Genomic DNA, 12,511 nt, shown 5'->3' with positions numbered 1-12,511 from the left:
ACCCAGGAACCCTTCATTTCTGTCTTTAACTCGCTGTGGGGTCTTGGGTAAGTTGAGTTGAGCCAGTTTTCTGGAACATAGCATAGAGACGTGCATAGGGGCTGGCAAGGTAGGGGCAGTCAAGCTGTGGGCTCTCTAGAAACACTTCGAGTCTGCACATTTCTATGAGTTTATGTTTATGGGGGGAGGTTGCTTTTTTTTTTTTTTTCCCAATTTTATTAGTGAAGAATTTTCACCTACAGGCAATAGTTGTTAACATTTTGCCACATTTGCTTCCTCTCTCTCTCCACATGTATATATTGATTTTTAAACCTCTGTTGCTTCTTTCCTTGGTGAGTGTTGAACAGTTCTCTTCTACAGAGTATAGCAAAGCTCGTCATTCCTGAGGCTACAGGATGCTGGCTTCAGTTGGAGCTTTGACATCCTTCGGACTAATCAGTACCTTTCCTCCCACAGGATGAACTTACCGCTGTGAATGTAAAGCAAGGCTTCAACAATCAGCCCGCCTTTACTGGAGATGAGCATGGCTCGGCTAGAAATATTGTAATTAACCCGTCAAAGGTAATGCTCATCGTTTCCCAAAACTTCCGAAAGAGCATACGTATGTGAGACCCATGGTAGCTAATGTTGATACCTTTGTGTTATTGAAACCACAACCCATATTCAAAGTTCCCCCAAATATCCTTTATGCTGTCCTGCCCCAGGGTCCAATCAGGGATCATGCACTGCTTTTGGCTGGCGTGTCTCCTAACCCTATTTTAATCTAGTGCAGTACCGCTCTCCAGAGTCCCTCATTTTGTTGTTGTTGTGAGGTTTTTTTTTTCCAGGTTAAATATTTTTGGTGCAAAGACTACATTGCATATCAGGAAACATGCAGTGTTAGTTTGCCTGATTATTGGTTATACTGTTTGATCACTTAAGGTGGTGTCTGCCATCTCTTTACATTGCAAAAGTAGTCATCTTTTCCTCGTAGTAATCTCCACAGGGTGATACTTTGAGACCGTATGAATATCCTATTCTCCAATTTTATGCTATGATTTTAGCATCAATTGTCGATTCCTGCTGAGTGATTTATTTTGCTGATGGTTGCAAAATGCTGGTTTTGTAGTTATTATTCCTCGTATGTTTATTAGTTGACATTCTTTTGTTAAGGGCACCCCATTTTTCAGTATCACTTTGAACCTCTGAACTCTTCTTAAAATCAGTTGTATGACCTTCAGTTTTCTTTTTGATTCTCACACTGTCCCACATTTGGCCAGTGGGGGCAACTTTAACCTGGTCCTTGGGCCTTTTGGACAACCCCCTTACCCCCCAACCCAGTCCTTTGGGCACTTCCTCACTTTAGGTACAATAACATAGTCCAGGGCCATCTTGTTCTTTTCCTACCCCATCCCAGATCTGGGTGCCCAGCTTGCTCATGGCTACTTGACTGTCACAACTTCTAGGCCCTTTCAGTGGACAGAGATGGCAAAAATATTTAGGTTTCTTTTCTTCTTTTTCTTCCTCCCCTCCCTCCCTCCCTCCCTCCCTCCCTTCCTTCCTTGCATCCATCCATCCATCTGTTCTAAGTCAGTACCACAGGGTCTTTCCCATGCTTTTCCCTTTTCCATCATTGTATCTCCTTTCTCTTAAGGTGAGAACCCTGGATCCCAGCAATATTAGCATGTTTATTCATTTACTCTATCTTACAATATACATAAAAAGTTCCAGAATAAACTATACCAGTGTCATTCCAACAACAAAATTGCTATGTAAAATTTACAATTGCTCTACCATGCTTTTTGTCTTTAGACTAACTTTCATTAAGAGTATGTAGTCAGAGGGACTTCCCTGGTGGTGCAGTGGTTAAGAATCTTCCTGCTAATGCAGGGGACACGGGTTCGATCCCTGGTCTGGGATGATCCCACATGCTGCGGAGCAACTAAGCCCGAGCGCCACAGCTACTGAGCTTGCTCTCTAGAGCCCGTGAGCCACAACTACTGAAGCCCGTGTGCCTAAAACCCGTGCTCCACAACAAGAGAAGCCACCGCAGTGAGAAGCCCGTGCACTGCAATGAAGAGTAGCCCCCGCTCGCTGCAACTAGAGAAAGCCCGTGCATAGCAACAAAGACCCAATGCAGCCAAAAATTTAAAAATACATAAATAAATAAATTTATTTTTTAAAAAAGTATGTAGTCAGAGTGTTGTATTAAAAATTTCTTGAATTAAGTCTTTTTTCGTTGTGGTTATGTTAACAATTAGATATATAGATGGAATTATCTGTTTCTGTTTGTATTCTTTTAAGGTTTGTTTTTCATCCTTTTTGAGTTATTTCTATTTTCGAATATTAAAATACTTTTACTCTTTAAATTAAAAAATCATGCCTATAGATTAAAATAAATCAAGCATACAGGTGAATTTCTATTCTTGTTTTCTCTTAACCAGAGATAACCATTGTTAAAAGTTTGTGTATCATTTCAAATCTCTTTTTATATGCACACATGCATACACAAACATATGTAATTTGCTAAACTAGCAACTGAAGTATTATTTAAGTGATGTGAAAAAAAATAGAATTATTTTCTACAGATTGTCCTATTGACCAAACACAGTGTTTTTAGTCTTTTTCCAATCTTGCTTGATACCTTTTAAACATCACAACTACAATTATGTATGTGTTGTAATTTGTGTTCTACTTTTTTCTTTATTGTGGTAAAATTTACGTAACATAAAATTTACCATTAACGTATTTAAGTGTATAGTTCTTTGGCGTTAAGTACATTCACACTGTTGTGCAAATATAACTACCATCTGTCTCTAAACTTTCATCTTCCTTAACTTATATACTTAAAGAAGAAGTAATATCATTTTGTGTGTACTTTTCCTTGAGGCTGAAGTATTCATATTCATAGTAATTAATGGATAGATAACATTTCATCATTTATGTGCTGTAATAACTGAAACTGCTGGTGTACAGCAGTTAGCCTATTATCTGTTTCTTATGGTTATTTATAAAGAAGCTATAGTCATATTTGAACATATAGCTTTTGTTCTTTAGGATAAATTCCCAGCAGCATATTACTTGGTTAGAAGGTGCATTAGTCTACTGGGGCTGCCATAACAAAATACCACAAACTGAGGGGCTTAAACAACAGAAATTTGATTTTCTGAGAAAGTTTATTTTCTCACAGTTTTGGAGGCTGGAAGTCCAAGATCAAGGTGTCAGCAGGTCTGGTTTCTCCTGAGGCCTCTCTTCTCGGCTTGTATACTGCTGCCCTCTCATTGTGTCCTCACATGGGCTTTTCTCTGTGTGCGGGTATCTCTGGTGTTCTCCTTCTTATAGAGACACTAGTCATATTGGATTAGGCCTCGCCCTTATGACCTCATTTAACTTTTTTTCTCTCTTTCTTTTTTTTTTTTTACAGTAGGTCCTTGTTGGTTATCTATTTTAAATATAGCAGTGTGTACATGTCAATCCCAAACTCCCAATCTATCCCTCCCCCCAGGTAACCATAAGTTCATTCTCTAAGTTTGTGAGTCTGTTTCTGTTTTGTAAATAAGTTCATTTGTATCTTTTTTTTTTCTTAGACTCCACATATAAGCGATATCATATGATATTTGTCTTTCTCTGTCTGACTTACTTCACTTAGTATGATAATCTCCAGGTCCATCCATGTTGCTGCAAATGGCATTATTCCATTCTTTCTAATGGCTGAGTAATATTCCATTGTATCTGTGTACCACATCTTCTTTATCCATTTATCGGTCCATGAACATTTAACCTTAATTACCTCCTTAAAGGCTCTATCTCCAAATACAGTCACATTGAGGCTTAGAGCTTCAATATCTGAATTTTGGATATACACAATTCTGTCCATAACAGAAAGTATGAACGCCTTGTGTATAGGAACTGCCAAATTGTTCTCAGTTGTATGAAGTTTTATGTCAATTTAAATAATTGAATAAATGGAAATAGCACCCGTTACCACTTCTGCTGCTTTCATCCTTCCTGTGAGATTTCCTCAAGGATTCAAACCTTCTGAGGGGAATTTGATCTAATGAATATGAAATACATGACCTATAGTGTAGCCCCTAAACTTTTTCATTCTCTTACCAAATGAATTATTTTCAAAATAGCTGTGGATGGATGGAAACAAGTTTTAAATTAAACCTTATCTCTCATACCTCGTCTGAGGGAGTGCAAATTGGTATAAACATTATGGAGGGTAATTTGACAATGCTGATTAAAATTACAGAATCATACAATCTGACTTCTAAAAATTCATCTGAAAGCTATAGCTGTACATGTATGAAATAACAAATAGGAAAGGCTATTCATTTTAATGTGATTTGTAATCGCAGAAGTTTGAAACAAATGTCCATTAACGGGGACTTGATTAAATAAAATGTGGTACATCCACACAGTACATTATTATGTGTCTGTAAAAATAAATGAGGAAGCTCTCCATGGGCAAATATGGAAGGAAGGCACTCAGACATTTACTCAATGTACATAACGAGGTATAGATATGAGAGAAAAATAATATATTCGTGTTCATGTGTATTCACATGAAGAAATACTGGAAAGACACATAAGAAACTAATCAAGGTGGTTCTTTGGAGTTAGGCATTGGGACTTGGGAATGAGGCTCTTAACTTTTTCTCGATTTTGGAATAATGTGAATATATTGCTGATAGAATAAAATTAAGTGTATGATCATGTTTTGATTTTTTTTTTTGAGTCCTAATGTGCATTTTCTCTGCTCTTGCTTTTTTGGGAATTTTGACTTTGTTTACATTTATGCAGTTGTTCATAAGGTTTGTTAGGAAGTAAAACGTATATACAGTCACTATGTTCCATTGCTATTATTAAATACACAGAAAAGAGTATAATTGCAAAAGAGATTGCCCAGACTTTTTTTTTTTAATACAATTTTTGCAAATCTCTTGATTTGCAAAATCAGTGATTGGCTTGATTTAATTGAATAGTCTTTTCAGATCACCGTGGCTATTCTTCTTTGACAGTACTTAGACTAGTTTAAAATTGTTTTATGTCTTTGTTTATTATGATTAAAATGCTCATACATGATTGCAAATGAGAGATCTTTAAAATATGAAACAATCTACATAGGTAGGTATTTCGTGCCGCTGGTGCAAAGACCAAATATTGATTGAGAAATTTAAAATTAAACAATTTGTTACTCTTGGCTGCTTGTTTTCAAATAGCTGTTTTTTGGGTGAATTTTTGCATTTAATTTATTCTCTGGACATTCTGCAAACTTTGCTTAAAAAAGAATACTATGAAGTTGTTTAAAAAAAATAAGGTTCAGACTTTTTTTCTAATTACTATAATTTTTACTGCCATATTACCTCAACACAGCAAAACAGACTTTTTCACTGTACATCAGTCACAAGGATCAAGGGATGCCAATTCACATTAAAAAAAATGTTTACCAGCTTTTCGCCCTGGGAGATAAACTTGGCTAATTGCTTCCAACTGTGTTCCACCCTATAGCCTAATTGTTTATTGAGTCATGAGCATTAACTAAGGTAGTGATTCTTATTTTGCTGCAGCAGGGTAGGTATTTTATTTTAATCATGGTTGCCACTGTCTGCTAACCTTATTGAAGGTATTTGTTAGAAATTGTTGTCCACATCCTGTTATTAGAGAATTTCCAGGGGACAAAATGTGATGCTGTGATAGGATTCTTGGAAATTCCAAGAGGTTTTCTGTGGATTCATTTAGTTTTTAGATATTACTCAGTCCCCTTCCTTCTTGTCCCTTTGTCTTTCCTTTGTCCTCTTTTAATTTGGTTAATATGAAAATGCTAGTCATTCACAGGAAGCTCCCTTTGCTACTTTGTTCCATTCAGAGCAAGCCACACTAGCTTTCTCTTTCTAAACACTTGTACTCATGAAATTGGCAGCCCAATCAAAAATGTTGAATATTTAATTTAATTGAACCTTTTGTAATTTGCCATTGAAATAAATTAGATTTCTCTAGACTTCTTTTTTTTTTTTAAAGCACTGAGTGTAAATACAGAGTTTCCTTTCCAAATTTATGTGCTATTAAAATGAAACAAGAAAAAGAATGATTACTGTGTGATTACCAGGTTCTGATCTTGTATGCAACACCTCTCAGGAAAAAGATTCTCTCCAAATGGGTGTGTACTGTGAAAAAGGAGAGGTACATCTAAAGATGAAAGCAGAACCCATTCTCTTGAAAATTATTCAGGATATAATTAATTTTATCTTGTAGGGATTTTCAAAGACTCTTCTTGTTCCCTTGAACTACTTGTTAGTAGTGAAACAAAGGTGCTGTGGGAGTTTCTGCATTATGTTAGTGTAAGGAAATCACAACTCTTAGCTTCAAGGGCTTAAATTCCCATTTTATTTTCCAATGGGCTCTTTGAAGATTTTCTGTTAAAACAATAAAAATAAAATACTAATATGTACATTACTAACATTCTTGCTTATTGTCTTTAAACTCTGTTTTCTCTTCCACAGATTGGAGCTTATTTTAGCAGCATATTAGCTGAGAAACTAAAGCTTAACACTTTCCAGGACACCGGAAAGAAGAAACCACAAGTTAATGCTAAAGATAATTATTGGCTGGTTACTGCTCGATCCCAGAGCGCGATTCATAGTTGGTTCTCTGACTTAGCAGGAAATAAACCACTTGCTATTTTGGCAAAAAAGGTATTAAGTATTTCTTGCATTGTTTTCACTGAGGCCTTATAGAAATGAAAATATTTGAGATAATGTTCAAGTATATATTTCTTTTCCCCAGTTCTCTCCAAAACTCAAAGTCTCAACGGCAGGTATCCTGCACCAGGTGTGTGCTGCACATAGGCTGTTTCCCCTTCATTTTGACGGCATGTGGTGCCTAAGACATCTAGAGACCTAAACATTCTACACAGGAAGCTGTTTATGTGGATATTAGGTAGACAGGGTTTTAAAATCAAAAACAGGCAGTGAGACTTCATTTATTTCTGTTACATTTTCAGTTTTTTAGGTCAGGATGTCCAAATGGGTTAAATAGAAATCCTTGCTTTAATGTTATTTCCTTGTCTTGAAAAGTACCCATCCAAATTCTTAAACTAACTCTTCTTCCGAACAAGTGAGATAAAAGATAGTGATTCCGTGTGTGCTTGAAAACCGTCTTTGAAAAAGTTTCAGTACAAAATGGGCAGGTTTATTCATAGCTCCCTGCTTTTTTGAGGAGAGGGAGGGAAGGGAGGGTTCTTTTAAAAATCTTTGCCTTTGATCATTTTCCTCACGTGGGAAATACTACACAGATTCAACAATCTTATAGTCCCAATAATATAAAATGTCTTTTGAAATTTAGATGAGAGCCAGAAACCTCCCTCTTAGTCTTGATCTCTGACTTCTTACACACCTTTCAAATAATCCCCAGGTCTTTCTCATCTCCCCTGAAACCCTTTAGTTTTAGGGGAGCCCATCTTCTAGTCTTAAGTTTTCACGAATGGCTTGGTGCAGGCCCAGGTTAGAGGAGAGCTCCTTCGTGTATTTATGTTTTTGTTTTCTAAAGCACCTCTTTGAAAATAGTGCCTGTAGCTCCCATTGGCTTTATTTTGCCCTAGTGTCAGAGCCTTGCGTTGCCTTTCATAGATGTTAGTGCTTAAAGGCAACCGAAATCCTTGCAAAGCACAACCGTCAGCATAACCCTCTCTTGCTACTCAGGTAGTGCCTCTGTCTCAACACAGGCTGGACCGCATAGCATTTCTTTTCCATTATTGACCATTTACCACGTGTTCCCACTGTGGCCTGTGAATTGTATCTGAAGGCTGCAGAAGTCAAAGGCCATCCTTCAATATTTGATGGCTTTCTACCAAAAGTTCATACCCTCCATGTTGGTTAGTACCTTCAACTCCTATGTAGCCAGCCTGACATCTTTCCTTTTAGGTTTACCTTTTTTGTAAGCTTTTAGAATGCAGTTTTTTTTTGGGGGGGGGATATTTCCTGAAAGGGAATACTCGTGAGGAATTGATGCCCTTGCTTTAGGGGTGTAATGGTCTCTCATCTTTTAAGAGGGAGATGAATTATGGTGCAGTGTATTAGCCGTTGTTCTTCTCTCTTTATTAGGAGCTGCCTCTGGCCAAGTCAGGTGTCCCTCAGGTAAGCCCTGACGTTAATTCTTTGCAAAGTTAAAGATGTTTTCTTTGTCAAACCATTGAATATACTTTGAAGTATTCATTTCTTGGGCATTTCAAGAGTCATTCCTTCCCATCCCTTCCTCAGCATTTCATCTTCTTGAGATGGCGAAAACTCTTTAGAGTTGGGTAAAAGATTGCATTCTCTGCGTGTTCTTCTTATTAGAAAGTTTAAGTACCTCTTAATTTCTGGTATTTATCTGCGAGATGGCTTGATGTAGAAGACCTTCCTTTTCCTGCTGAGATCCTGAGTCATCTTCCAGCTTTGATCTAGAGTTCAAAATAGTTTCCTGTATGGGATGGATCAGGTTTCTGGACCTGGTTTTCTGTTACTATAAAGCTCCACAGCACTCCCAAGTGTTTAGCCACAGAGAGGTCAACAGTGGCCTGTAAAAGGCCTTTTAATTCAATCACGGTCATAGTTAGATTTGGAAAAGGAGACGTCTTGCTCCTGGGGATATCCTTTTAGCTCTTGAACAGTTCACTAAGAATGATGTGTTCACTTCTGGTGACTTTGATTACTGTGGTCTCTGGAATTTCCATTTGCCTCTACCACTGCTTAGCAAACAGAGGATGCTGACAGTAAGGAAAATACAGGGAGAGAAGCGTTACAAGGGCAGCCCTTTGGTGGATGGAAAACCATGCTAGGTGTCTTAGTTTTCTTCTGGTACTTAGATGCAGTTCCAGCTTGATTTAGAAACCAAACAGCTGCCCAGTGATTGCCTGCCTAGGTTCAGCTACAAGTTGAAGTCAGATGGTTTCTTGGCTGAAAATGGAATCCATCCCTGTAGGAAGTCATACTTCAGTCAGTGTAAACATATTTTCCTTCCTGAGTTGGCCCAAACTGTAAATGTGACAAAACCATCAAAATGTGTCTTCTTCCTTAATTAAATAACTTTCTTCACATATGTTCTTCTGAATTCTAAAGCCCTTGATTTGAGCCAACCATTTTTCTTAGGGTCCTGCCAGCAGGGGCAGTGAGCTAGAGGTTTGCCTTACGCTGTTCATGTAAGACTCAGCTTTGTTTGCTGTTTCATGTAAACATTTCACACGCTCAAAATGCTCCCCCCATCCCCGGCCGTGCCTTCTTGTCAAATGCTGTTCGAAAAGAAATCCTTGAGGCTTCTATAAAGATGCTATTAGTAATGTTTCTTTGGAGATGCTAGCTTTACTTTTTGCATTTGCCTGGTTTTTAGGCCTTGATCTTATATATAGTCTTCTGGTACGTCTGACTGAGAGGGAACCTGACCGTGACAGCTAAAATTTACCTCCCTGATACCATACTGTATGTTCTAGTGAAAAACAGCAGCTCCTGTCTTGAACTGACTATATAAGACTGTGCTTTTCTTGTCCCTGGCCTAAACGACAGTAAACCCAGAGCCTTGTGCTGCATGAAAGATGTGCCTTGTAAGCTAAATTTTCAGGAAATTTTCTAGGTAAAATGTATCACTGTGATCCACAGAGAGGAAGTTTTGTAGCTTTAGCCTGTGTCACTTTCACCTCCCTTTTATACAGTTATGTGGTATGCTGTGTAGTCACCTTTGTCATGGGGGAGGTTATGTTCTAAAGTCAGCAACCAAGGTAGGAACTGTACATGATCAAAAGTCTATTACATTGCCCGTAAAATACAGTATATGGACACAATGCATCTCAGTGTTCAACCAGGCAGCTTTTCTTTATCACTGGAGCCGCTTGATGTTTCTTTGGGAAGAACCAGGTGAAATAGCTTGTTTTAAAGAGCTATGTAACAAAAAACACTTAAATTCTGGGATCACACTTTGTTCCAAGACTGTGAATAGTCAGATTTGTCACATATGTATAATGCAAAAAAAATCCACTGGCTAAACCGTTGGCTAACTAAGAGAAAAATGCCGTGCTACATGAATCAGTTAGCTGGTTTGAAGCTTTGATGTTCCACACAAGATCAAGCAAGACTTCGGGGCATAGAGACCAGGACTAGTGATGTCCATGGTTGTGGGTTTCCAGAATCCTCTTAGGAGAGAGTCAGGTCCATGGCTTGAGAACACATTGGGGGTCACGGAGAAATCCTTGGAACTGGAACTGGCAACAAAATGAAAGTTGTTATAATTTTGATACATGTAATTCTTTTGCTTTATCCTTTTCGCCCCACTGTGAGGTGGACAGGGTCGGTATTATCTCGTTCATAAATGAAGAGCCTGGGAGTCATGGGTTTAACCACCACAGGCTGGGGCCACGGCTGCAGCACAGGGGTGCTCATTGCTGGGGGCAGGGGTGGGCGCTGCCTGCTTCTCCATCTCACTTTCCCCATCCTGCTGCATTGCAGCCAACATCTTTGTCCACTGCGTTACCCTGTATTCGTAAATTGGATAGCTTATGTATAGATTAATGGGCTATTCCTAGGATATTTATGAGGAATTCTAGAAGACTGGGTTAACTCTTTCGAGCCATCCGGCAGAACATTGGGATACTAATTTGCTAAATAGTACCTTTGTGGCCTGGAAGAAATAATTAACTGCCTCAAGTGCCCACTTTCAACCAGTGAATTAATTACCCAGCTCTTTCTAGCTCAGTGTTTATTAGGCAGATTCACTGATCCATCATTTTAGCCTCTGTTTAAAATTTTGGTCTAAAGGCACTTTTAGCAGCTTTCTGGAAATTGTTATTCTTATGAAATGTTACAGTCGGAAAGCTGTATACAAAAATGTTCTTCGATAAAATGTAGAGCGGGGATAGCTTTTACTTGATCTGTCCCTTCCAATTTTGAGATATAAACTCCTTGGAGGACTGTCATGAGATTATTTTCCCTATTTTGTTGATACAATGAGTAGCTTTCAGCATCTGAGAGTTTGAAAATAATTTGTTTTTATAAATAAGAAAGCACAACTGATAAAACTGTGTTGCCAATGTGCTAAACATAGTTTTGATTCTTTTTTTTTTAAATTTGCTTAAAAATATTTTTTAAAATGGCATGTGCCATTTAAAAAAAAAGATATAGTTTTTCATAGCCAGCAGGAACTTAGAGTCTCTTTCTCTTGCTTCCCCTTTCTTTAGGTTGGCCTAGCGATGAACATAATATGTGATTGTTATAAATATGTTATTTCTTTTTAGGTTCCCATCCTTAGCAAAAAAGAAGATGTTTTCGCATATTTAGCTAAGTATTCAGTGCCAATGGTTCGAGCAACGTGGCTGATCAAGATGACTTGTGCCTATTATTCTGCTATTTCTGAAGCGAAAATTAAGAAACGTCAGGCTACTGATCCCAATTTGGGTAAGTGAGACGGTATGATACATTTTACATTACCCTGTAAATAATTGTTGCCTGCACCTTCCATACCCATCCCAGAGAGCTGAGTCCTGCGAAGGTCCATTAGTGAAGCTAAAAGTCGCTCGAGGTGTGGATGGAGTGTTGGTTCTATTCACCCAGAGTCCTCGTTCCTGAGTCAGCAGGTCCTGTTGCTCTTACCTCCAAAATGTGTCCTGTGTCTGAACACATCACCACCACGGTTCCTGAAATGCTGCTTCAAGCCACTCCCTCTCTTGGCTGGAGACGGTGGCAGCCTCCTAACTGGTCTCCCTGCCTTTATTTTTGCTCCTTAACGTTCTGGTCTCTCCACAACCGCCACACTGATTGTTCAGCCTAAATCAGATCATACTGTGTCCTTGTTTATAACTTTACAGTAGTTTCTCATTACAATTAGAATAAAGATCCAGATTCTGTTTTTTTTTGGGGGGGGGCGGAAGTTTAAATTTTTTATTTTTATTTATTTTTTAAACATCTTTATTGGAGTATAATTGTTTTACAATGGTGTGTTAGTTGCTGCTGTATAACAAAGTGAATCAGCTATACGTATACATATATCCCCATATCCCCTCCCTCTTGCATCTCCCTCCCACCCTCCCTATCCCACCCCTCTAGGTGGTCACAAAGCAGCGAGGTGATCTCCCCGTGCTATGTGGCTGCTTCCCACTAGCTATCTATTTTACATTCGGTAGTGTATATATGTCCATGCCACTCTCTCACTTCGTCCCAGCTTACCCTTCCCCCTCCCCGTGTCCTCAAGTCCATTCCCTATGTCTGCGTCTTTATTCCTGTCCTGCCCCTGGGTTCTTCAGAACCACTTTTTTTTTAGATTCCACATATATATGCGTTAACATACAGTATTTGTTTTTCTCTTTCTGACTTACATCACTCTGTATGACAGACTCTAGGTCCATCCACCTCACTACAAATAACTCAATTTCGTTGAAGATCCAGATTCTTGCCTGCAGCGCCATCCATGGTCTGCCCCCTCTTTCTGCGATGTTCCGGCCACACACCCCTCCAACACGTGTACTCCTTCCTTTCCTGGGCCCCCCTCTGCCTTTCCTCTTCACCCT

At 38.6% G+C, this 12,511-nt stretch overlaps 1 protein-coding gene across 1 annotated transcript in view; it reads left to right on the top strand.

Moving 5' to 3' along the window:
* The window catches only part of MED12L (mediator complex subunit 12L), a 315,582-nt gene that overhangs the window by 28,893 nt on the left and 274,178 nt on the right, over nt 1–12,511 (top strand). Inside the window, exons 2-4 of the mRNA XM_061193546.1 lie at nt 457–561; nt 6,486–6,677; nt 11,243–11,402. Coding sequence (XP_061049529.1) covers nt 457–561; nt 6,486–6,677; nt 11,243–11,402 — 457 coding nt within the window. The remainder of the gene's footprint in view (nt 1–456; nt 562–6,485; nt 6,678–11,242; nt 11,403–12,511) is intronic.

The sequence above is a fragment of the Eubalaena glacialis genome, chromosome 6, assembly GCF_028564815.1.
Source record: "Eubalaena glacialis isolate mEubGla1 chromosome 6, mEubGla1.1.hap2.+ XY, whole genome shotgun sequence".
NCBI classification, from domain to species: Eukaryota; Metazoa; Chordata; class Mammalia; order Artiodactyla; family Balaenidae; genus Eubalaena; species Eubalaena glacialis.
Note: the sequence above shows the minus strand (reverse complement) of the source record. Positions and strands in the feature narration are given on the sequence as shown.